Source organism: Symphalangus syndactylus, chromosome 7, assembly GCF_028878055.3.
Source record: "Symphalangus syndactylus isolate Jambi chromosome 7, NHGRI_mSymSyn1-v2.1_pri, whole genome shotgun sequence".
Taxonomy (NCBI): Eukaryota; Metazoa; Chordata; class Mammalia; order Primates; family Hylobatidae; genus Symphalangus; species Symphalangus syndactylus.
The window spans coordinates 66,158,430-66,184,754 of NC_072429.2; the positions used below are offsets into that span (position 1 = coordinate 66,158,430).

At 40.9% G+C, this 26,325-nt stretch overlaps 1 protein-coding gene across 9 annotated transcripts in view; it reads left to right on the forward strand.

Moving 5' to 3' along the window:
• The window catches only part of PXDNL (peroxidasin like), a 479,632-nt gene that overhangs the window by 397,089 nt on the left and 56,218 nt on the right, over positions 1-26,325 (forward strand). For 5 of the 9 annotated variants that reach the window (XR_008658991.1, XM_055286430.2, XM_063643311.1 and 2 more), the window contains one exon: positions 26,013-26,147. The exons of 1 other annotated variant lie outside the window; for it this stretch is intronic. Coding sequence is in view for 7 of the 8 variants with exons in the window: in XM_055286430.2 (XP_055142405.1) it covers positions 26,013-26,147 (135 nt within the window). In the remaining variant the exon portion in view is untranslated. Of the gene's footprint in view, positions 1-15,955; positions 16,043-20,062; positions 20,237-26,012; positions 26,148-26,325 lie in introns of those variants that run through there. 3 more of the 9 variants (XM_055286435.1, XM_055286436.1, XM_055286433.1) reach the window with 3 other exon arrangements.

Here is a 26,325-nt window from a genome sequence, read left to right on the forward strand (position 1 = left end):
CATAGCTTTAAGTAGTTTAATTTACATAGTATTTCTTTACCCTATTACTTCTTTTCCTTTTGTATTAATTTACAAGTGTGGTTTTAGGACTTTGTTTTTAAATCACTTCAGTCCACTGGGTGTGGGCCCTTGTCTCTGCCTTTAAGATGTGTCTTGAGCCTCACATGTCAAAGTAGAGGGAAGACAAAAGGAGCAAATGTGGTGTGAAGACTCTTTTATAATTCATTAATAACTTCCATGAGGGCTTCACCCTCACTGAGACGTGATGGCATGCTGGCAGCCCTGGCAGCCATCACTCTCTCTCGGCACCTCTTTGGCCTCCGTGCCCACTCAGGCCGCGCTTGAGGAGTCCTTCAGCCCCCGGTTGCACTGTGGGAGCCCCTTTCTGGGCTGGTCCAGGCCGGAGCCGGCTCCCTCTGCTTGCCAGGAGGTGCGGAGGGAGAGGCGCGGGCGGGCCAACGTCAGTTCCCGGTGGGCGTGGGCCACGCACTCCCAGCGGCTGGCTGGCGCTGCAGACCCCAGGCAGTGAAGGGCTTAGCACCCGGGCCAGCAGCTGCGGAGGGTGCGCTGGGTCCTGGTGCCGTGCTCAAATTCTCGCAGGGCCTCAGCTGCCTCCCCGTGGGGCAGGGCTTGGACCTGCAGCCCACCATGCCTGAGCCTCCCCCCACGCTTGCCGTGGGCTCCTGCGCAGCCTGAGCCTCCCTGACGATCACCACCCCCTGCTCCACGGCACCCGGTCCCATCCACTGCCCAAGGGCTGAGGAGTGTGGGAGCACTGCGTGGGACTGGTGAGCAGCTCTGCCTGCCGCCCTGGTGCAGGATCCACTAGGTGAAGCCAGCTGGGCTCCTGAGTCTAGTGGGGACTTGGAGGACCTCTATGTCTAGCTAAGGGATTGTAGATACAACAATCAGCACTCTGTGTCTAGCTCAAGGTTTGTAAATGTGCCAAATCAGCACCCTGTGTCTAGCTCAAGGTTTGTGCATGCACCAATTAGCACTCTGTATCTGGCTAATCTGGTGGGGACTTGGAGAACCTTTATGTCTAGCTAAGGGATTGTAAATACACTAATCAGCACTCTGTGTGTAGCTCAAGGTTTGTAAATGAACCAATCATCACTCTGTATCTAGCGAATCTGGTGGGGACTTGGAGAACCTTTATGTCTAGCTAAGGGATTGTAAACACACCAATCAGCACTCTGTGTCTAGCTCAAGGTTTGTAAACGCACCAATCAGCACTCTGTATCTGGCTAATTTGGTGGGGACTTGGAGAACTTTTATGTCTAGCTAGAGGATTGTAAATGCACCAATCAGGACTCTGTGTCTAGCTCAGGGATTGTAAACACACCAATCAGCACCCTGTCAAACCAGACCAATCAGCTCTCTGTAAAACAGACCAATCAGCTCTCTTAAAATGGACCAATCAGCAGGATGTGGGTGGGGCCAGATAAGGGAATAAAAGCAGGCTGCCCCAGCGGACAGTGGCAACCCACTCCAGTCCCCTTCCACACTGTGGAAACTTTGTTCTTTCACTGTTTGCAATAAATCTTGCTGCTGCTTACTCTTTGGGTCCACACTGCCTTTATGAGCTGAAACACTCACTGCAAAGGTCTGCAGCTTCACTCCTGAGGCCAGGGGGACCATGAACCCACCGGGAGGAATGAACAACTCTGGAGGAGAGGAACGAGTAACTCCAGACACCCCGCCTTAAGAGCTGTAACGCTCACCGTGAAGGTCTGCAGCTTCACTCCTGAAGACAGTGAGACCACGAACCCACCAGAAGGAAGAAACTCTGAACACGCCCGAACATCAGAAGGAAGAAACTCCGGACACACCACCTTTGAGAACTGTAACACTCACTGTGAGGGTCTGCAGCTTCATTCTTGAAGTCGGTGAGACCAAGACCTCACCAATTCCGGACACATCATGACCTAATAACCAGCTGAGGCTCCACTTATTAATACCATCACATGGGAGATGAAGCTTCCACATTTGAATTTTGGGGAGACACATTTAGATCACAGCAGTGCAGAAACCCAATCCTAAAGTGGATGGCAGCTGTCTGTGAAAGACTTTTCTGTGAGTGCAAAGAAGGACATTAGAGATACCTGAGAAGTAGGGTCAAGATTGGCACCAGGGCCTGTGTGATATGTGTGAGACATGAAAAGCCATGGGTCTTGCTGCACCAAGGAGTCCAGTCTTAGAATTAGCATGGGACTTATCTCACCCCCAAAACATTAAGATGCACCAGGAAAACTGACACTTTTTTCTAAGTGGAATTGTACGTGGAACACTGCTCCCTAGAGGTGAGGACAGCAGAGGAGTTTCGGGAGAGGCGGGTGGGGGGGTGTGGGAGTGGGGGAAGGGGGGTTAGGTGGGGTTCCTTGGCATCTACTCCTCTGAGTTCACTGGTCTCAGATCCACAGACCACAGCATTTGCCAGAAGGATTTGTGACATGTACAAATATCCTGCCTCCTTCAGTACTAAGAGCTCAGGAAATCCTTTTTTCATTTTTTTTCTTGGTCGAAAGTGTTTTCTTTTTTAAAGAGCTTATTTTATTCCAGGATCATAGGAAAATGAATTATTTTCTTTTTATAAGATTATTCTTGCTCTCAAGAATCACACCGTTTCTTTCTTTTTTCTTTTCTTTTTTTTTTTTTTGGAGATGGTGTCTGGCTCTGTTGCCCAGGCTGGAGTGCAATGGTGTGATCTCAGCTTACTGCAAGCTCCGCCTCCTGGGTTCACGCCATTCTCCTGCCTCAGCCTCCCGAGTAGCTGGGGCTACAGGCACCCGCCACCTCACCCGGCTGATTTTTTTTTTGTATTTTTAGTAGAGACGAGGTTTCACCATGTTAGTCAGGATGGTCTCGATCTCCTGACCTCGTGATCCACTCGCCTCGGCCTCCCAAAGTGCTGGGATTACAGGCGTGATTACACCGTGCCCGGCCACTCTGTTTCTTTTTATTGTTTCTAAAACATGTAATGAGCAGAAGGTGAAGATCAGTTATTCACTGAATGGTGAACATAAATTCCCAGAGAGGCCATTTTTAAAGCTATTTTTGAATCCTCTTTTGAAAATATAGTACTGTGTGTAATTTTTTGTGGATACGGTTACTTTTGGTTTTGAGTAAGTATAAGTTTGTCACTCATAATCACAGGGATGTGTAACTGCCTCGGCTTTATTTATTTATTTATTTAGAGACGGAGTCTCGCTCTGTCACCCAGGCTGGAGTGCAGTGGTGCGATCTCGGCTTGCTGCAACCTCCACCTCCAAGATTCAAGTGATTCTCCTGCCTCAGCCTCCCGAGTAGTAACTCCAGACACGCCACCTTAAGAGCTGTAACGCTCACCGTGAAGGTCTGCAGCTTCACTCCTGAAGACAGTGAGACCACGAACCCACCAGAAGGAAGAAACTCTGAACACGCCCGAACATCAGAAGGAAGAAACTCCGGACACACCACCTTTGAGAACTGTAACACTGGCTAATTTTGTATATTTGGTAGAGACCGGGTCTCACCATGTTAGCCAGGCTGGTCTCGAACTCCTGACCACATGTAATCTGCCTGCTTCAGCCTCCCAAAGTACTGGGATTACAGATTTGAGCCATCGTGCCCAGCCCTGCCTCCACTCCTTAAAAGAATAGCTCATATTTCACCAATTAAGTAACTTATATTCTGTATATGTACCTATTTTATGATAGCTTCACTCGATATTAAAAATAAACAGACAAATTAACAAAAAATTCTTAATTTCTTTCCTTTTTCCACTCTTGGGTTTCAGGAGGTCAAACTGCATGATTCCTTCCCAAAAACTTGCATTCTCTGTCTTTGTCTTCCTGTGCCCGAAAAGGTTGCCCCTTTCCCGTGGGCTTGCCTTTTCCTTCTGAGTGTTCAGCTGTCATTCATCTGCTAAATAATTATCAACTTTCGTATTCATGCCAGCCTTAAAAGACCTTGCATCAGCACCACCCCCTCACCTTTCCTGAGTGTTTAGTAGGCCCAGGAGCAACTTTAATTGCTGTAAAACAGTGACTGTTGGCCATTTCATGTAAGACCATTTCCCAAATACAGTAGAATCTATGAACCTTCTTTCGCAGGAAGATACAGCATAGAAAAATAGACCCAAATCTGTGTGTGTTTTCAGAGGACTCACAGATTCCTGGGTGCCCGCTATTCCTTCACTGATGTAGTGTCTCTTCCTTGCTGGCATCTCAGACATAGGAAAAGGGTGCTTCTCTCCCATATGCTTTCAAATGGCTGCTCTCTTGACCAAAAAGAAGCCCCCAGATTTGTGACTACCATGCGCTCTTAGTCAAGGACCAGTCCTTTTCTCCTATCCCATTTGGAGGCAGTGACTTTGTTCTTTACCTCACAGAAGAGTACTGAGCTGCTCAAACATAGCTGGGCCTCTGGAGCACCAGCGTCTTGTCTTCATCTCTAGTCTCTGCTGCTTTCTGTTCAGCGTTTTACTCCTTTCTCCCTCAGATCTCCTATCTCCTAACTTATGCATATGGTGCACTGATGATGGCTCTCTCCTAGCTCCCAGGTTTACATAGCTGTTTATGGTAAAGCTCGCACAAGGGTTTTGAGTATCATATTTTTTTTCTAAACAATACTTTTATAAGGGTATTATACAATTAGACCAAGTCCTGTTGTTTGACTCTAAAATGCCAGTTTTAGAGCCTTGCCACCCCTGGTCATTTTCATTGCACAGTATTTCTGCTTTTCTAGAGAACATATTAATTGAATGACAAGTTCCAAGAGTATGTACTCCTTGATTGCAGATAAATTGTCTAATTTATCTTTCAATCCCCGGAGTTCAGCCCAGGGCCTAGCACAAAGTAGCTGCTCTCTAGATATTTCATTAGGGGAAGTGTTCTGATTCAACCTCCTGCAGCAGTTGCCTTGTGTATACCTCATGCAGTTCCTCTTGCTCAGGTGTTAGCCAGCCATCCCCAGGACTGTGAGGGGCCCCAAGGTAAATGTCTGCCCGCTCCCTACTGCAGGTGCCACCACCTGTTCTCAGCTGCTTCTGCTTTCCGGAACCGGGATGGCAGCCTCTTGAGTGCAGCTGCACCTTGCTGTGCTGGGATTCTAGTGCCCCATGCAGTGTGGGGGAGATTTCTCCCAAAGGGAAACTGAGGCCATTGTCATGAGTTTCCCTCTTCTCAGGCTCCTCAGTCTTAGGCTGCTTGTTGTCCAGTGTTTGGAAGCTGTGGGCTCACATCTGTTGTCCTCTTTTGTGATTGTTTATAATGGGAAAACTAGTCTCCTTTCCATCACACTGTAGCCAGAAACAGAAGCTTACATTCATTCTAAATTATATTTTTCCCCTACAATTTTAGCTCCTGAGCAATTGTTTAAACGAAAGATTTTACCGTAATTAACTATGTATCTTCACATTGGGCCTGTTGTGGGGTGGGTGGAGGCAGGAGGGATAGTATTAGGAAATACACGTAATGCTAAAAGACGTGTTAATGGGTGCAGCACACCAACATGGCACGTGTATACATATGTAACAAACCTGCATGTTGTGCACAGGTACCCTAGAACTTAAAGTATAAAAAAAAAAAAGGCCTCTCCCTATTTAGACCTGAGTGTTCACAGCAGCTCTCTTTATGTCCTCCTGCAATGCATTTCTTCCTTTCTATGGCACCTAATATTGTTACCCCTGTAGAGCTATTTTTTCTTTAGTAATATTGCAGGACTTTGCACCTATTAATATTAAAATACTTATAGTACATTGCAACTATTTATGTTTGCAACCTCCACATTAAAAGGTGAACATTCTGGAAGAGTATGGCTTATCTCCTTAAGTGTCTAACAATGTCTGATTCTTAGTATTTGTTAAACAAGCAGAAGGATTAATGGATGGATCTCATAAGTTTTGTTGGTTTAGTTTTTTGTTTTTGAGGTATTCTATTTCCTGTGGCCTTAGATTAGGGATTTGAACTATGTAAACAATTTGCATTTTTAACATATCTAAATAGCAAACCAGAAATTTAAGCAACAGTTCCAAAATCTTTAAAAGTAATAGTATAATTTGGTCATACTTATAACATGAATATAAACATTAGAACTGATTCAAAACCCATTTCTAGCTAAGGAACTAAAATTGGAATTGTTAGCAGGCATGCTTATATTTTATTTCATAAGTACAAGAATGGTCCACAGTTGATAATCACTTTAAGAACAGCAATAAACTAAAATGTGTTCAACTTTTTATATATCTGCCCAAACCCTTAATAACATATTTTGGTTTTGTATCAGACCTAATATATATGGGTTTATATATGACAGATGTGTGGAGACCACAGATGAGTGGCTATGGCAGAGACAGCCATCAAAATACTCAACAATAAAGTATAGCACATAAGTTTGCAGGTTTCAAGTGCAAAGTGACTGTTTAGAGGCTAAAAATATAAGTAAGTCCTTTTTTTCCTTCCATGAGGAAAGGCTTGAAAATTGCTTCCAACACAAGATCTTGTAGCAGGGCTGATTGGAAAGAATATCTGGACTACAGTATGAATGGTTTATTTGTTTATTATTATTATTATTACCATTATTTTTGAGACGGAATTTCGTTTTTGTTGCCCAGACTGGAATGCAATGGTGCAATCTCGGCTCACCTCAACCTCTGCCTCCCACGTTCAAGCGATTCTCCTGCCCTCAGCCTCCCGAGTGTCTGGGATTATAGGCATGCATCACCACGCCCGGCTAATTTTTGTATTTTTAGTAGAGACGGAGTTTCTCCATGTTGGTCAGGCTGCTCTGGAACTCCCGACCTCAGGTGATCCACCCACCTCAGCCTCCCAAAGTGCAGGGATTACAGGCGTGAGCCACCGCACCCAGCCTGTTTATTTTTTAATCCCAGATTGATGTTTCTGTGCAGCGAGGCACTCTCAGGCCACAGTCATTGCTGAGTCATGTGGATGCCTACTGTTACAGAATCAAAGCACGGTTGAAGAAGGATATTCTTTGATGAGTTTTTCTAATATATCTCAGGACTTGGGAATGATACTGACTGTTCCTCTTCAGTGTTACCATTTTCTCACCTCCATATGAGACAGTCATATCAAAAAAGTCCCCAAATGGAAGCCATATTTTTCTTGTTAACCTCTTAGGTTTTATGGATGGGATAGCTTTAGTCTAATAGTAATAATATTTCCTTCATATTTGGCTGGCGTTTGTTGCACAAAAAGGAGTGTTTTGTGACTTACATCACCTCTCATTTTGTAAGACAATTTATTACATGAAGTGCTATTTTTTAAAATAATTATTCGTGCTCCAACATATATAGGACAGTTTGAGGCGGATCTCTTCTGTATATGCTCTGGGCACATTCACACTTTCCATTAACACTTTTGTTATCTCATGAGCTGGTGTTAACTTTCCCGAGGACACGGAGTTGTCAACTGGAGAATGCAGTTTTAATCTGAATCTATATGATTCCAAAGTTGATGCTTTTAGCCACTATATTATTTCCTGCGACTGCTGTAATGAACTACCACAAAATAGATGCCTTAAAAAAAGACAGATTTATTGTCTTGTAGTTCAGAGGTCAAGAGTCGGAAATTGGTCTTACTGGGCTAAAATTAGGGCTGTGCCCTTTCAGGAGGCTTCATGGGAGGATTTGTTTCCTCGTCTTTCCCCCTTCTAGAGGCTGCCCACACTCCTTCACTGGGGCCCCTTCTTTTCACTCTCCTATTCCCTTTTCCACTTTTAAGAACTCTTGTGATTACATTGGGCCCACCCAGATAATGCACAGTGGTCTTCCCCTCTTGATATCCTTTGGTGAATCACATTGGCAAAATCTCTTTTGCCATGTAAGGTGACATATGCACAGGTTCCAAAGATTAGGCCATGGACATCTTTGAAGGGTGGTGCACTGCTATTATGCAACTGCCAATTTGTTTTTATTTTCTGTTTTGCTTCAGCTTTGGCACAGAAGGATACTATGAGAAACAGCATAACCCCGCACTTAGCAATACAGGCATAAAGGCTCTGATGTCAGACCATGCTGTTATACGTGCTCTCTTCATTTCCTTCTCACTGTGGAGCCTTTTGTACTTGTTCTTAGTCTCATACTTCTCATCCCTAATATGAGGATCACTGTATGTGTCTCATTAGTTTACTGAGAAGATGAAATAATTTAAAGTATGTCAAGCACTTAGCAGAGTGCCTGGATGCTAAGTCTATGCGCACATCTGAGTGCCATGTGTAAGTGAATCTGCATTGGTCTCCAATTATGGAAATTTAGGAAATTAAAATTCAGGAAAATTAAAGAAAAAACATTCTTTGAGTAAAGGTGGAAACCTGTCTTTCTATAGGCAGCAATTCTTTCCTTTTCATTTGAGAGCAGCATGACATTCACATAAAATGTATACTTCAGAATGAAAACGCAGGAGACTGGCTTTAAATTAAGTAAAATTCATAGTCAGTGATGTGTAACTCAGTATTTTCTTTTGCTCAGGAAATATATTTTCAAATGGCTGTAAGTGAGAATACTCCCATTTGTATACTCTCTAATCTTCTCTTTACATTAAAATTGAGGAACTTTGATATGAATTCTTATGCCAATCAATTTCTCCTAACCTCACAATAGAAATGGCACCACTGTTGCTGTTGAAAATCTGTGCTTTATGCCACTTAGTGAGGTTGGCTTGTCATTAAACAAATAGAGATCCTCAGAGAACCCGAATCCACATCACTTCTTGGCTAGAAATGAGGAAAGCAGTCAATGTGTGTCATGTTTTTGTGTGAAGATAGCAATAACTGTTATCATGCAAATTTATAGAATACACAGAAAATATTTTAAAGGCTTTATAAATTATAATAAAGATATCTGTGAATTAATATTTCTACTTATTTCACCCAGAATTAATATGGAGAAGGCGGAGAATTTCGGAAAATGTGCTGAAAATACTACCGAGGTGCTTTTTTTGGTTCCTAGTAATTAACTTTGTGATCTTGGGCAAATTGCATGATCTATCTGAGTTTCCACTTCCCTGGGCATATTATTCATTGGTTGCCACAGGAAACTTACTGAATGCTTCTAAATGGCTCTAAAATATTCTCCTTTGCAAATACTTATGAGCCTAAGGCAGGCAAAAACTAGTTTGAATCAGTTTAGAATGTTTTTAAAGACTGAATTAAGTCAACGTTTACTTTCATTTTGCACAATGCCAGATGTTCTTTGCAACATTTGGATAGTTTGGCCTATATCCTCATTTTCTCATTAACAATGAATGGTACTTCATAACATTTTTTAGCTAGAATAGAATTTTTTTGGATGGGGGGCATGGCTTCTATAGCCAGTGAAGTCATTAGCTTATTTTCTATTTTTAATTACCTGAAATAATAATTGAAAATGAATTAAAATATATAAACATTTGTGCTATATATAATATTAAAACCTTTTCTTTGTTTTTCTTGCCTGTTCCATTATGGGGAAATGTGACATAAAAGCTACTTTAAACAGAGAATGATGTGTTTTATAAGGCATTTGAATAATAGCCTCTTTTCGCTGGCAGTTTGAGAATTTCTTGGCAAATAATCAATTCAGTAAAATGTTTCCTTTTTGCTAAAAAATACATAGAACCATGGAACAAAAAGTAAAACTATAAAGAATGGCTTTAAACGTAAAGAAGCTCAAACAAATGGGCAATTCTTATATGTCACAAAGAACAAGGAAACTTAAAAGCCAGGGAGAAATCAGAAATGAATGTGCTGTCTTGGCCCATGATAATCAGTCATAGACATTGCTCCGAGGGATCAGAAGTTGAGGTTTTAGTACCCATACAGGGTAAGGAGATACAGAATCCACCCAGTCAGAGGCCTGAAAAAAAGTTCTCTGCAGAAAGCCTGAAATCCTGCCTCATCTCTGCAAGGATGAAGGGAACTAGAAAATCCCTTCCCATCAGGAAAGAGGAAGCAGCAATATGGTTTCTCAAGTAATCATCAGGGACTGAGGCTGAAATGAAACAGGAAAATTTTTGAAATTCGAATCCCAGCCTGTGTTACACAGGAAAAGAATCCGAATTTACTCAAACACCATGGTGCTGGAAAGACAAGATAAATTAACATGAACAACAGCCCAGGGGCACACGAAACCCCTGCAATCCTCGCACAAGCACATGTGAAATCACTCTCTAGGCATTCTTTTATGACCCGGTGCATACAGACAATCATGGGAATGACAAACCAAACTCCCAAGAAGTTCTCTCCTTCTCACACATGCAAGTTAAAATTCATTTCAGCAAGTACATGGCTGCAAGATAGTCAGCAATGAGAATAAATGAAAAGCAACAAAACAAAACAAAATAAAAATGGAACTTAGGGAGATTAAAACAATAGGAGAGACTCTAAAGTATGTGCATTTAACATTAAATTAAGTAAGAGAATGAATAGAAACCATGTTAAAAGGAAAAGGTAAAAATACAGGTATTTGAAAAGCTGAATTTCAAGACATGATACATATAATTGAAATTAAGATCTCAGTAGATAGTGAAACAGCATACTAGAAATAGCTGAATTAAAAAATTAGTGAACTGGAAGATAAATCTGAAGAATTCACTCAGCGTCTAGTACAGACAGATGAGAAGAATAAATAATAAGAGAGATTTAGAGATAGAGAGAAAAGATTGAAAACATCAAATATTTATAGAAGTTCCAAGAGGTAGAAAACAGGAATGAGAGAGAGAGACCCAGTTTGAAGGGTTAGCAATAGAAGAGTTATAAAATTGAAGAAAGACTTGAGTCCTCACATTTAATGAACAGAACCAGTACCAATGTACTCATCTGCAGAACATCTCACTTAGGAAGTAGAATGTATGTATTTGAAACCTGTATCAGTCTACATATGCGAGGTTATGGTAATCAACAACCAAAAATCTCACAGGATGAGCATAGAAGATATTTTTCACTTATGTTAATGTCTAACTCAAGTTGGAAAGAATAAATACAAAAGCAAAAGTTAATAAAGTAAAAAGTTGAAAAAAAGACTAATTGGTTAATATATTCCCAAACTGAAAGTTACGTTACAAAAACATAAAAAAAAACAGATTTCTAAGAAATTACTATTTGTGTTTTTATAAAGATAACTTGAAAATCATAACAATTGAATCATTTTCTATTTGGTCTTTGAATAATAAGAAAGCCAATATCAAAACAGAGCCTACATCAATTTGAAATCATTGAAAAATTGCTTTTAATAGTTTCTGAGTTCTAGCTAGACAAAATCTTTCAAATTTTAAAGAGCACATTATACAGTATTATGGAATATATAAAAAGATGGTAACTGACTTGACTTATTAGCTGAAATTAGCATGCCTCTGGTATAAACCTTAAGAAAGGATCTGTAATGTTAACCTTAAAGTCATTTTTTGTAGGGAATAACATTAAAAAAATGCTTGTCAGTCAAATCATGAATAGTTTAAGAATACTGCAACATGATTAAGGAGGAATAATTAATATAAGTCCAGAATATAAAACTGAGTTAGTATCAATATAGGGCATTATATTAGAATATACAGTTATAAAACCCATTCAGTCATCTCAGAGTATACCAAAATGACATTTGATAAAACTTGAAAACATATTTAAGGTGAAAATAAAAACAACAAAAACATTTTTAGCGGTTTTGAAATAGAAACATCTTTTTTACCATAATATTCATGTATTCATTCAATTAGTAATTATGTTAATTCATAAATATTTATTATATCTACTTTATTCCACCTATTTGCTTAATAAAAAGTACACAACTGATACTGTAGTGAATGATGAAGCACTCACTGGCTTAGAACAGGCAAAAAACTAGCAATTGTGTGACCAGTCTCCCCTCTTGCATCTGTGACAAACACTACTAAACTCTCACAGGATTTTTTCCTACCGAACATAGAGGCAATCTCTGACTTCTTCTAAACATGGCTCTCATGACAGCCAGCAGTTACTCTATTTGATGGGACCTGGCATACAAAATGAGACCTCCTTATGGCCCCTCACTGGAGCATGCCCACCTGGAAACAAAACATGGTTCTATTACCATAGTTAACATTGCTTTTAAATTTCAATGCAATAGGCCCTGTTGGGACTTACGAGCTGGAGAAACAAAATGAAGCCTGCTCATTTTTATAACTGCATAATTTTCATCAGTTTAGAATGTTGTCTAAAAGGGAGAATTGTAAGAGTGGGTGGTAATTATGAGACCTATGCAGTGGCATGGTTTGTGGTGGACAGTTGAGGAGGTGGATAAGCTTAGTTCATCTCTGACTGTGAAAGAGTGGAACAGTGGGAAATCAGATTTGAGTGTAGAAGCTCTCACATCGTAATGGACTTCATAAGACTGGAAAAAAGTCAGAGCATCAAGCCAAAATTGTTTTGCAGTTTTGAGGACATAAATGAAATTTATAAATCAAGTGTATACAGTTGATTAAATAGAATAATAGAAATAAAATGCTTGTCACCTGGCTGGCATGTAGAAAAGACTCTTTCTTTCTTCCTTTTTTTTTTCTTTTTGAGACGGAGTCTTGCTCTGTCATCTGTCACTCAGGCTGGAGTGCAGTGGTGCTATCTTGGCTCACTGCAACCTCCGCCTCCTGGGTTCAAGCAATTCTTCTGCCTCAGCCTCCCTAGTAGCTGGGACTACAGGTGCGTGCCACCGTGCTTGGCTACTTTTTGTATTTTTAGTAGAGACGAGGTTTCCATCTATCATCTATTTATCCACTTACCTACCTATATATCTGTTATCTATTTCTATTATCTCTCTTTATCTTTTATCTATATCATCTCTACCTCTCTTTATCAGTCATCTATCACTTGCTTCTGATTCTCTGTCATCTCTCTATATCTATCTTTGTCTCTTTTTCTATCAGTCATCTATCTATCTTACTACTGCCAGTATCATGACATAGGGGTGTGATTTCTGAAGCTTAGAATAAATCACCCGGCCGGACACAATGGCTCACGCCTGTAATCCCAGCACTTTAGGAGGCTGAGGCGGGCAGATCACGAAGTCAGGAGTTCGAGACCAACCTGGCCAATATGGTGAAACCCCATCTCTACTAAAAATACAAAAATTAGCCAGGCATGGTGGCACATGCCTGTAGTCCCAGCTACTCCAGAGGCTGAGGCAGAAGAATTGCTTGAACTTGGGAGGCAGAGGTTGTGGTGAGCTGAGACTGCACCACTGCACTCTAGCCTGGGTGACAGAGCAAGAGTCTTATGTCAAAAAAAAAAAAAAAAAGAATATATCACCCAACATTTCTATTAAGTGTCTTGAATTCCACCAATGGAGAGCTATTCTTTTATTCATTGTCTGCTTTTATATCAATACCATAGTCTATTAGTCCATTTTCATGCCACTGATAAACACATACTGGAGACTGGGTAATTTGTAAAGAAAAAGAGGTTTAATGAACTTACAGTTCCACTCCGCTGGGAGGCCTCACAATCATGGTGGAAGGTGAAAGGCATGTCTTACATGGTGGCAGGCAAGAGAGAATGAGAGCCAAGTGAAAGGAGAAACGCCTTATAAAACCATTAGCTCTTGTGAGACTTAGTACCAGGAGAACAGTATGGGGAAACCACCCTATGATTCAGTTATCTCCCACCAGATCCCCTCCACAACACACGGGAATTATGGGAGCTACAATTCAAGATGAGATTTGGGCAGGGACACAGCCAAACCATATCACATGGTATGAAAACGTAGTTTATGTTTCAAATATCTGTTTATGCCTTCTGACTGGCCTATGCTGTTTAAATCAGGGGCCGTTAATTAGTCATTTTTTAGTCTAGACTGGTGGCTAGAAAACTCAGGGAATCCTTAGGAATATGTGGATTGAATGGAAAGTTAATCTGTAATTTCTCAATCAGGAATTAAAAGCATGATTTATTACTGTAGATTACTTACCCCAGAATGTATGCTAACTAATCTTATGTAGTGTGTAAACATAACATTTAATGACATTGTCCTACACAGTGGAAAGTGTTTTTTTTTTTTTTCCTTTTTAGCTATTTTTCTGCTTCTGTGGTTATGATGTAGGGAGTCTCACCTGGAGACTGTGTGTCTTTAACACTTGATGTTTATTTAGTCAACCTTTTAAATAAAAGGAGAACATGTCTCAGGCCCAGGATTTCGAAGGGTTACTGTATGTAGGTAGAATTTAATAAAATAGCTTTAAAAAAACTTATTTGTATTTCATCCTGAAGGTGATAGTGAAAAGCAAATTTATCCATTGGAGTTAAAAAATGATTTAATTGTTAATAGCTGTCATGCTGTAAGTATTGTTCAAATATGCTACTGTTCAATACATGTGAATTTTTATTGGCTATGGACCTGTCTCTTTTCTTATGTGGAAGTCTATCTCAGTCTCAGTGACTGCCTGGACTTATCTCTGTCTTGTTCTTGATGTCTCCGCCTTCGTTGATTTTATTCTGTTTCTTAATTTTCTTCTTATATTTATATCCCTTCTTTCCTTTCTCCTCTAATCACAAAACAAAGTATAAATGATTATTTTTATTCTTAGACATAATTACAGAGTTCTATATTCTGTACTCTGCTTTTGAAAATTTGATGACTATCACATTTTAGTTCTATGTAAAATCTTATATAAATAGCGTAGATTATTTTCCTCCTTTAAAGTAGTAGTAGAAAGAAAAGTTACTCCTCCCATAAAAGCAAAAAATGAATAGTATTATATACTTGTTTAAAAATAAAAGTCGCATAAGTCATTTTTCCCATTTGTTTACTTTTCTGTGCTATTTCTGTTACAGAGGTGTTTGTTAACATAGAGCTTTATATATAGTTTTCTAAAATGCATACGTTTTCAATTGTAGAAGAATTTATTTTTACAAAAATGTGATGTCCTTAAGATTTTTGAGGAAATTAGATATCTAGAGTCCCAAGATAGCTTTTAATAAAAAGTATTCTGGGAAAATTTTTTTCCAAGTAAAGAAACAATTTTTCTATCTGGTGTTGTTAATGACAAATTAACCATAAGTTTTTTTTTTGTCATTCACCTTTATTTCAGTGCTGATAACCATAAGATTATTTTGTACCATGTGTCTGATGTGACTAATCATGCTGGTAGGGTAGGATGTTTTCATCGTTTTAATTTCTCTGATGTAAAATGTCATTTACTTCCCTTGAATTGATGCAGTCATCCTGAGGCAGAGGAAATTTTGTTCTGTGTGACAGTACACAAGGGCATTTTGCCTTTTTTGCCAAAGGACATGTTTCAAATATATTTTTTCTCTAAAAGCTACTAAATGATCATATTTGCTCTGAAAATCCAGATGTCTCTCAGAAAGCTTTTCCACAAGGACACTTTATCACAAAGCACCTTTCCTTTGTGTTTTGGGGAAGGATTTTTATTTGTTTCATTAACACCATACATTGCTGCATATCTATCTTGCACTCTCTGAATTAGGTGAGCATGTATAACCCTGAAAAGATTCCATACAGGACCTCTGCCCTTGTGTCTCTGTATGATCCAATTGAATGAAAGTTATTATTATTATCCTTCCTTCTAAAGCTGACTTTAAGTCAAACGTCATTATGAAATTAGATATGGATTGACACTGTGGTCTTTGTGGCATGAAATAGTTCATTTCAAGGTCTGCAAATCTTTTCTTTCAACTCTCTGTATATCAAAATAGCAACAAAAGCACCACTTTTTTTTTAATATAGCTAGACTGTTTACTCTTATTATTCCATATGTGTTTTTGGTTTGCAATCATGGAAAAGGTTAAAAGGTAAATTTAAACACAGTTAGATGGTACATTACCAAAACCAGGAAATTTTATGATGGCAGTTTGCAGCCCTGCTTTGGGCAGTACTCTCTCATGTTGTCTGCATTTAGGGGAATTCTGGCCAAAGGTACCAGCGCCCTTTGTATTTGCTGCTGCACACAACAGAAAGGGGCTTGGTGTGTATTGTCATTCTCACTTTCAGGGACAGTGCCCTCGGATGCCATCTCAGATTACAGATGTCTTTGCTGTCATAAAACAAAGCCGCTTTGTATTGGATTATCATTTTAAGGTATGGAACAAATGTTTAACATTAGGTTTGGGGGTGAAAGTTGACAAGTGAAATGACATACCAAAGCTATTAATACAGAAGCTGCTTTATAATCTTGCTAATGACCAATTATAACCACAAAAGAAGAACTACAATGTCTATGATTGAAAAAGTTAAAAAAAAAATAGAATTGACATTCTCCAGAGTAATGCAGATGAATTAATAAGAAATGTTTTGAGAGCTTATGGATCTCAGACTTCCCTCTAAGGAAAGTGGGGAGGATTTATTTTTCCAAACATAGGCTTTACATGATTAATAAGTTACTTATATAGGATATGCATGAAGACTCCCAACATTTCTTGGAGCTGCTGTGGTGAGCCATGGTAAAGTAATATAGAACAATAAGGATAAGAATAGTTAATGTTTAGCTGAATTATTTAAGACATGAGAAACAGATCAGTGATGAAGAGCTGAAATTAACAAAGCCAGGATTATACTCTCTGGGAAAGTTCAATGTTCTAACTTCTAAAACTTCTAAGTACTATTTTTTTCTGGACTCTTACAGTTCATAGACATAAATCTGACCCTATGTAACTTTCTGATTTCTATTATTATTATTTCTCGTATTCTGCATAATTCTAACAATTCAGAGATCAATGTGTCTTTTTTTTAACTTATTTTAAAGAAGTAATGCAGGAGTGTATGATAAATCTCTGTACCTTTCACTCAGTTTTGCTGTGAACCTAAAACTGCTGTACAAAATCAAGCCTATTAAAAAATTGAAGGGTCTCTTCAAAGATACATTAAATTACGTTATACTAAAAATAAGCAGGTGTAAGATTTAGGACAATAGTCTCATTTTTGGCAGGAAAATTGTTTTAAAAATTAGGAGTGAATTTAGCATAAAGTCAATGGGAGGTCATAATTATATTAGTTTTCTAGGCTGTCGTAACAACGGACCACACACTGGGTGGCTTAAGACATCAGAAGTTTATCATCCCACAGCTCTGGAGTCTGGAAGTCTGAAATCAAGGTGTCAGCAGGGCCACGCTTCCTCAGGATCTTGGAGGAGAGAATCCTTTGCTCTTCCTAGTTTCTGGTGGTTTCCCAGAGACCCTTGGTTTCCCTGGCTTGCAGCTGCAGTGCCTCAGTCCCTGCCTCTGCTGTAGGACAGCATTCTCACTCTCAGTCTGTGTTCAAACTGCCCTTTTAAAGACAAGGACACCATGGCTGGGAGTGCTGTAATGCCAGCACTTTGGGAGGCCGAGGCGGGCAATCGCAAGGTCAGGAGATCGAGACCATCCTGGGTTAACATGGTGAAACCCCGTCTCTGCACATGTATACATATGTAACAAACCTGCACGTTCGTGCACATGTACCCTAAAACTTAAAGTATAATAATAATAATAAAAAAATTCACTGTTGTTATGAAAGTTAAAGTCAGCAATAGCCACAATTTAGCAGTTAACCTGTCATTAGTGTTTCTGTTTTTCTAATTAAATCATATTTTTTGGGCCTCTGGTCAGAAAAAAAAAAAATTAGCTGGGCGTGGTGATGGGTGCCTGTAGTCCCAGCTACTCGGGAGGCTGAGACAGGAGAATGGCGTGAACCCGGGAGGTGGAGCTTGCGGTGAGCCGAGATCACACCACTGCACTCTAGCCTGGGCGACAGAGCGAGACTCTGTCTCAAAAATAAATAAACAAATAAATAAGGACACCAGTCATACTGGATCTGGGTCCACCCTAGTGACCTAATCTTAACTTGATTACATCAGTAAAGATCCTACCTCCAAATAGTATTACCACATTAGCAGATACTAGGGGGCAGGACTTCCCCATGTTAATATCTTTTCATGTGAACACAACTCAACTCATGGCAATAATTAAAATTTAGTTCTTACCTAACAAAATATTGTTTACTTATTTTGGAGGTTGGTGCAGCGTTGGACAAAATTTTTTTTTTTACTCATTTTATTGGAAACACAGGATAAGACACAGAACAATAAAGAGAAACAAAATGCTTTGGTAAAAGACTCTAGAAGATCTAAGTGGGAAAGAAGATGTTCAGAATAAAGTTTTGACATATGCTCTTCAATCAAACCTAGTGTTCCATTTATAAATGTGATTTGGTTGGTTCCAAAGGCCCATGGAGTCATTTAGGGAATGCAAAAGAAGGAACACTATCTAACTTACTTTCTCAGGCCAGTAACATTTTGATATTAAAATAAACAATAACACTATGAGGCAAGGAAATTTACAAGACAACATCTCATATAAATGTATATAAAAATTATAAACAAAGCATTGAAAACTGAAGTTGAATGCCATATATACATACATATATAACATGACCATAATAGGTTCGTTTCAGTAATATAATTGGTCCAAGAGTTTTAAAGTGTTGATATAATTTAGGTCATAAGCTGATTAAAAAGAAAAAGGTGATCATTTCAGTACTGGCAGAAAATACATTTGATATAAAGTGCAATATTTCTCTAGAATTTAAGAAAGGCTGTTAGAATTCTAGGAAAAATGGAACATCCTAACTAAATAAAGAACATCTCAAAAATCCATTGCAAGCATTAATTAAATGTTAGAAGCATTCCATTTAAAAATATGAATAGACATAAATGGCAGCAATTTCAAAATTGTATTGAAAGTACAACCAAGACAATAACATAAGATAAAGATCAGAAAGGATAAAACTGCCATATTACTTTTTTTTGCTAATACTCTGTGCAGTAAATGGGAATGAATATAAAGAAAAATTGCTTTTCCAAAGAGAAGAAAAGGTAAAGTAGAAGTCTAACAAGTCGTGCATTGTGTTGTAATGATAATTAGAAGACTTACAGATAGTTATTAAAGAGTGGAGACAACGAGCATTCTCAGGTGTAGAAAGATTCAGTAATATTGATATGTCAGTACTTCCCCCAAATGGTATATTTATTGTAGTGCCAATGAAGAGCTTAGTAGTGCTTCATTGTGGCATGAACAGCTGATTTTAAAATTAAATTGGTAAAGCTGATGGCCAAGAGGAACATGGTAAGGTGGCTTGATGTTCCAGTTAGCAACCCTTCCTATAAAGCAAACTTGTCCAACCTGCGGCTTGTGGGAGGCATGCAGCCCAGGATGGCTTTGACTGTGGCCCAACACAAATTCATAGACTTTTGTAAAATATTATGAGTTTTTTTGTGATTTTTTTTTTTTTTAGCTCATCAGCTATTCTTAGTGTTAGTGTATTTTATGTGTGGCCCAAGACAATTCTTCTTTTTTCAATGTGGCCCAGGGAAGCCAAGAGATTGGATACCCTGCTATAAAGCTTTTAGTAATTAAGACAATAGAATAGAATAGAAAGCCACAAGAAAAAGGGCTCATATATGGAAATACCATATCTGAAAGAGCTGCAAGCAACATTAGTGAGAAGTGAGGACATATTCAGTAAGTGGTGCGGTACCAACTGGCTACCCTTGGATTAAATATGAGTATGGATTCTGATCTTATGTGATATATGAAAATCATTTCCAGATGGATAGGGGAATTAAATCTAAGAGGCAAAATTTTAACTTCACAAAAAATAAAAGAGAATATCTCTATGGCATTGGGAAAAGAAAGAAATTTTCAGTAAGGTACAAAAAATTGTAAACCTGATATAAAAATTGATTAAATGACCTTAAGATTAAGAAAATATTTTCTTCAGAATCCATCATAATGAGAATGATTAAAAGCACCACAAATACAAGGAATACATTTGGACATAGATCACAGTACTAGCATTCAGAATATATAGAGAATTAACAGTAAGAAAAGAAAAGCCAATGAAAAAAGGGTAAAAGGTATAAATTCACATTTCACATAAGAAAAAACTAAATTTTCAATCAACATGTAGAAGATGTTCAATTGTATAATTCATTAGGAAGATCCAGAATCATAATGAAACACCATTTCACACCCCTCAGATTACCAAAAGTTTTTTGAAAAAGACATATTTTCAGGTTAGCGCCAGGAAAATAATTGTCCCTTACTTCTAAATCTCTCACCACAGCCTTCTCCAAATCTGTAAGATCAACAAAGAGAACACAAAATAACACATGACTCATACCTTCAGAATTAGTGAGAGACAGAAAATGGCATGAGTTTCATTGGCAAGTTTGAAAATAAGTTATCGGAGCTGCAACTGGAACTACACGTTCACTGGAAGTTTGTGGGATTGGGAAAAAGAAGGGTAAGCTAATTAAAAAAGTCTCCATGGACAAAGGAATGGGAAGGATGGAAGAAAAAATACAGAAAAGGCTGGGGCGTCCTGGCGCTGTGGCAAGAGGAGCCCTTGAGCCCGGGAGCTTGAAGCTACAGTGAGCTGTGATCGTGTGTCCGGAATTGGTGGGTTCTTGGTCTCACTGACTTCAAGAATGAAGCCGCGGACCCTCGCGGTGAGTGTTACAGTTCTTAAAGGTTATGTGTCCATAGTTTGTCCCTTCTGATGTTCGGAGTTTCTTCCTTCTGGTGGGTTTATGGTCTGCCTGGCTTCGGGAGTGAAGCTGCAGACCTTCGTGGTGAGTGTTACAGCTCTTAAGGTGGCACATCTGGAGTTGTTCTGTTCGTTCCTCCCGTCCAGAGTTGTTCATTCCTCCCGGTGGGTTCCTGGTCTTGCTGGCCTCAGGAGTGAAGCTGCAGACCTTCGCGGTGAGTGTTACAGCTCATAAAGGCAGTGCAGACCCAAAGAGTGAGCAGCAGCAAGATTTATTGCAAAGAGCAAAAGAACAAATATTCCACAGAGTGGAAGGGGACCCCAGCGGGTTGCCACTGCTGGCTTGGGCAGCCTGCTTTTATTCCCTTTTCTGGCCCCACGCACATCCTGCTGATTGGTCCATTTTACAGAGAGCTGATTGGTCTGTTTTGACAGGGTGCTGATTGGTGAGTTTACAATCCCTGAGCTAGATACAAAAGTTCTCCAAGTCCCCACTAGATTAGCTAGACACAGAGCACTGATTGGTGCATTTACAAACCTTGAGCTAGACACAGGGTGCTGATAGGTGCATTTACAAACCTTGAGCTAGACACAGAGTGCTGATTGGTGTGTTTACAATCCCTTAGCTAGACATAAAGGTTCTCCAAGTCCCCACCAGAGTAGCTAGATGCAGAGTGCTGATTGGTGCATTTACAAACCTTGGGCTAGACACAGAGTGCTGATTGGTGTGTTCGCAAACCTTGAGCTACACACAGAGTGCTGATTGGTGTATTTACAATCCCTTAGCTAGACATAAAGATTCTCCAAGTCCCCACCAGATTAGCTAGATACAGAGTGCTGATTAGTGCATTTACAAACCTTGAGCTAGACACAGAGTGCTAATTGGTGTATTTACAATCCCTTAGCTAGACATAAAGGTTCTCCAAGTCCCCACTAGATTCAGGAGCCCAGCAGGCTTCACCCAGTGGATCCCGCACCAGGGCTGCAGGTGGAGCTGCCTGCCAGTCCCCCACCTTGCTCCTGCACTCCTCAGCCCTTGGGTGGTCGATGGGACTGGGCACTGTGGAGCAGAAGCAGGGGGTGGCACTCACCCGGGAGGCTCAGGCTGCACAGGATCCCATGGTGTTGGGGAGGCTCAGGCATGGAGGGCTGCGGGTCCCAAGCCCTGACCCACAGGGAGGAAGCTGAGGCCCAGCGAGAATTTGAGTGCAGCACTGACCAGCCAGAACTGCTGGGGGACCCGGCATACCCTCCGCAGCTGCTCGCCTGGGTGCTAAGCCCCTCACTGCCTGGGGCCGGTGGTGCCAGCTGGCCACTCCCACTCCCACCCGGAACTTGTGCTGGCCCACAAGCACCGTGTGCAGCCCCGGTTCCCACCTGCACCTCTCCTGCCACACCTCCCCGCAAGCTGAGGGAGCCAGCTCTGGCCTTGGTCAGCCCAGAGAGGGGTTCCCACAGTGCAGCGGTGGGCTGAAGGGCCCCTCAAGCATGGCCAGAGTGGGCTCTGGCTGCCGAGGCCGAGGAGGCGCCGAGAGCGAGTGAGGGCTGTGAGGGCTGCCAGCATGCTGTCACCTCTCAATTGCACCACTGCAGTCCAGCATTGAGAGGTGACAGCGTGCTGGCAGTCCTCACAGCCCTTGCTTGCTCTCGGTGCCTCCTCTGCCTGGGCTCCCACTTTGGCGGCACTTGAGAAGCCCTTCAGCCTGCCTCTGCACTGTGGGAGCCCCTTTCTGGGCTGGCCAAGGCCGGAGCTGGCTCCCTCAGCTTGCCGGGAGGTGTGGAGGGAGAGGTGCGGGCGGTAACTGGGGCTGCGCGCGGTGCTTGCGGGCCAGCACGAGTTCAGGATGGGCGTGGGCTCAGGGGGCCTCGCAGTTGGAGTGGCCGTCTGGCCCCGCCAGCCCTGGGCAATGAGGGGCTTAGCACCTGGGCCAGCAGCTGCTGTGCTCAATTTCTCACTGGGCCTTAGCTGCCTTCCCAGAGGGCAGTGCTTGGGACCTGCAGCCCGCCATGCCTGAGCCTCCCACCCCCTCTGTGGGAGTGCCACCCCCTGCTTCATGGCGCCCAGTCCCATCAACCACCCAAGGGCTGAGGAGTGCGGGCGCACGGGGTGGGACTGGCAGGCAGCTCCACCTGCAGCCCCAGTGCGGGATCCACTGGGTGAAGCCAGCTGGGCTCCTAAGTCTGGTGGGAACTTGGAGAACTTTATATCTAGCTAAGGGATTGTAAATACACCAGTCAGCACTCTGTATCTAGCTCAAGGTTTGTAAACACACCAATCAGCACCCTGTGTCTAGCTCAGGGTTTCTGAATGCACCAGTCGACATTCTGTATCTAGCTACTCTGGTAGCGACTTGGAGAACCTTTGTGTCGACACTCTGTATCTAGCTAATCTGGTGGGGAAGTGGAGATCCTTTGTGTTTAGCTCAGGGATTGTAAACGCACCAATCAGCGCCCTGTCAAAACAGACCACTCGGCTCTACCAATCAGCAGGATGTGGGTGGGGCCAGATAAGAGAATAAAAGCAGGCTGCCCGAGCCAGCAGTGACAACCCGCTCGGGTCCCCTTCCACACTGTGGAAGCTTTGTTCTTTTGCTCTTTGCAATAAATTTTGCTACTGCTCACTCTTTGGGTCCACGCTGCCTTTATGAGCTGTAACACTCACCGCGAAGGTCTGCAGCTTCACTCCTGAAGCCAGTGAGATCACGAACCCACCGGGAGGAACAACTCCAGACGCGCTGCCTTAAGAGCTGTAACACTCACCGCGAAGGTCCGCAGTTTCACTCCTGAGCCAGTGAGACCACAAACCCCACCAGAAGGAAGGAACTCCGAACACATCTGAACATTAGAAAAAACAAACTCCGGACACGCCGCCTTTAAGAACTGTAATACTCACCGCGAGGGTCCGTGGCTTCGTTCTTGAAGCTAGTGAGACCAAGAACCCACCAATTCTGGACACAGCATGGGTGACAAAGTGAGACCCTGTCTCTTAAAAAAAAAAAAACAAAACAAAACCCTGGAAGGAAAAACTCCAGCACAAAGTACTAAGTTGTCAAGTGAAATTCTGGAAACCTGGAAGTTATCAACACCAGTTACAAATCTGACAGTGTCCAGAGATGGCTTTGTGTGTGTGTGTGTAGAGAAAGGATAGAGTGCCCCTTCAGATTTGATGGTGACATTAAAGCAGAATGAAATGAAATTAAGGATGCTTTAGCACTTGAAGAGAAACAAGGCTGGGCACGGTGGCTCACGCCTATAATCCCAGCACTTTGAGAGGCTGAGGAGGGTGGATCACGAGGTCAGGAGATCAAGACTATTCTGGCTAACACGGTGAAACCCTGTCTCTACTAAAAATACAAAAAATTAGCCGGGCGTCATGGCGGGCACCTGTAATCCCAGCTACTCAGGAGGCTGAGGCAGGAGAATGGCGTGAACCCGGGAGGTGGAGCTTGCAGTGAAAACTGAGATCATGCCACTGCACTCCAGCCTGGGCGACAGAGCAAGACTCCGTCTAAAAAAAAAAAAAAGAGAGAGAAGAGAAACAAAACATGTTAACTCCCACTTCTCCCCATCACCACCAAAACAGACGTCAAAAAGACTGCACTTCCCTATAGTGAAAGAAGAGTATGCTACCCAACCAGAAATTCATTTCATGAAATGCATAGGAATTAAAAGAGAGAGAGAGAGAGAGAGAGAGAGATGTATTTCAAATAAAGCTATGTAACAAGAAAACAGAAATGCAAATCAAAACATTTCAGAGGAAAAATCTCTCAGAAAAAGAATTGAAACAGGAGGAAACAATAACACAACATTCAAACTGGAATTAAACAGCACTCAAACATTCAAGCAGGCACTTGGAAATCTAAAAAGTCCACCTATTATCAGAAACCAAGAAGGAGAAAGTGGGGAAGGGCAGCAGTGATGAGAGTTGACTAACAAAATAAAGTAAAATGGAATAAGTTACAATATGTCAAGGAATAATATGCCTGTCTGTTCCAGGCTATACAGCTCTCCAGGTGACACTGAAAATTTTGATATGCTTCTTGTGGAAGTATGAATTGTACATCCATTTTGGATAGCAGTTTGGCATTGTCTATTAAAATTGAAGATATACATATGGATATCTATCATAGAGTAATTCTGTGTACTCATTATGGGAATATGAATCATACGTCAATTTCATATAGCAGTTTGGCATTAACTATTAAAATTGAAGATACTATACTCTGCCCTCAGAATTCTAGCTCTTGCACAACATAATCTAGAGCAGGGATCTGCAAACCACAGCCAAGTGGCCAAATCTGACCTACTTTTCTAATTTTGTAAATAAAGCTTTATTGGAACACAACTATGTCTGTTTGTTTATATGTTGTCTATGGCTGCTTTTATGCAAAACAGGAGTTGGGTAGCTGCAACAGAACCCACAGTTGTCCCACAAAGCTGAAAATACTGGCTCTCTGGCCCTTTATGGTAAAAATTTGCTGATGCCTAGTCTAGAGAAACTCTTGTGCATATGAAGAAACATGTAGAGAATGTTCATAGTGTAAAAGTTGAAAACCTCACAAGTATTCATCACCAGTGTAACTAAACTAAATTGGAATGGTTTCCAATAATAGACTGTTTCCTATACAGCAGAGAAAATGAAGAAAGTACAAATATATGCAACCACACAACTGTGTCGCCAAGTAAACTGTTGAGTGAAAAAAAGGAAGTATGAACACTATATTTCCATTTGTGACAAGGTTAAAACATGCAAACTAAACTATTTGTAGTTTAGGGAATCATATGTATGAAATAAAATTAAACAAGGGACAAGTTAAGTTGGTGTCACGTTTATCATTAGAGTACAGAGAAAAAAACAATCAGAGTGGCTCCTACTGGGAGTGTCAAGCATATGGATCGTATTTTCTTTCTCTGAGTGGTGAGCCAAGGCTCTTGGCTTATAATCAACATTTGCATTGTGCTTTTTTGTTTGTTTGTTGTTTTTAAAAATTGCTTCAAATCTTAGATCAAATACTTATTGCCTTTTAGCAAGAGGAAACTTACCTAACACTTATTATCTTATCATCTCCTCAAATTATGATTTTCTATTGACTTTTTAGCATACCTAGCATATACACTGATGTGGACATTTCTCAATGCTGAATTGTTAATTTTCTATGTATTTCTGAAGGAATTAGCTAGATGCATTTATACATGACATAACACACACACACTTGCAGTTAATATATATACAGTTATACTCCATATGCTTAGAGAATAATTATAAAGAATTGCACAGGGGACATTGCATGAGGCTTGGTGTCATATGTCCTTGGTTAGGTTATGACTCCACCTCCTGCCTATGGGGTGATCCCTGAGGGTTCCTTCATTTGAGTGCTTTCCCCCGTGAAATGAGAATACAGTAATAATCATATCTACTTTTCCTTTTTGCGTGGATAAAATAATGCTTGGGGGTCATACATATAAGGAATATTTTCAATTCCACTTCCAGTCTCAGGCATGCGCTGTCTGCCTGTCTCTGTTCCAGGTTGTATGGCTCTCCAGGTGACATTGACCTCTGGCCCGCCCTTATGGTTGAAGACCTGATTCCCGGTACGAGAGTGGGACCAACACTTATGTGCCTGTTTGTTACCCAGTTTCAGCGGCTAAGAGATGGAGATAGGTAAATGATTATCTGTTATACTTATTAAAAATCACAAAAGTTGTTTTTGACCCAAAATGTATACGTATAACATTGTGATTCATATTTTTATGATTTAATGCATATTGAGTATAATAAGTATCAGACAGCATTAGGTGACATAACTTTTGTAACCACCAATATTATCAGATAACATTTA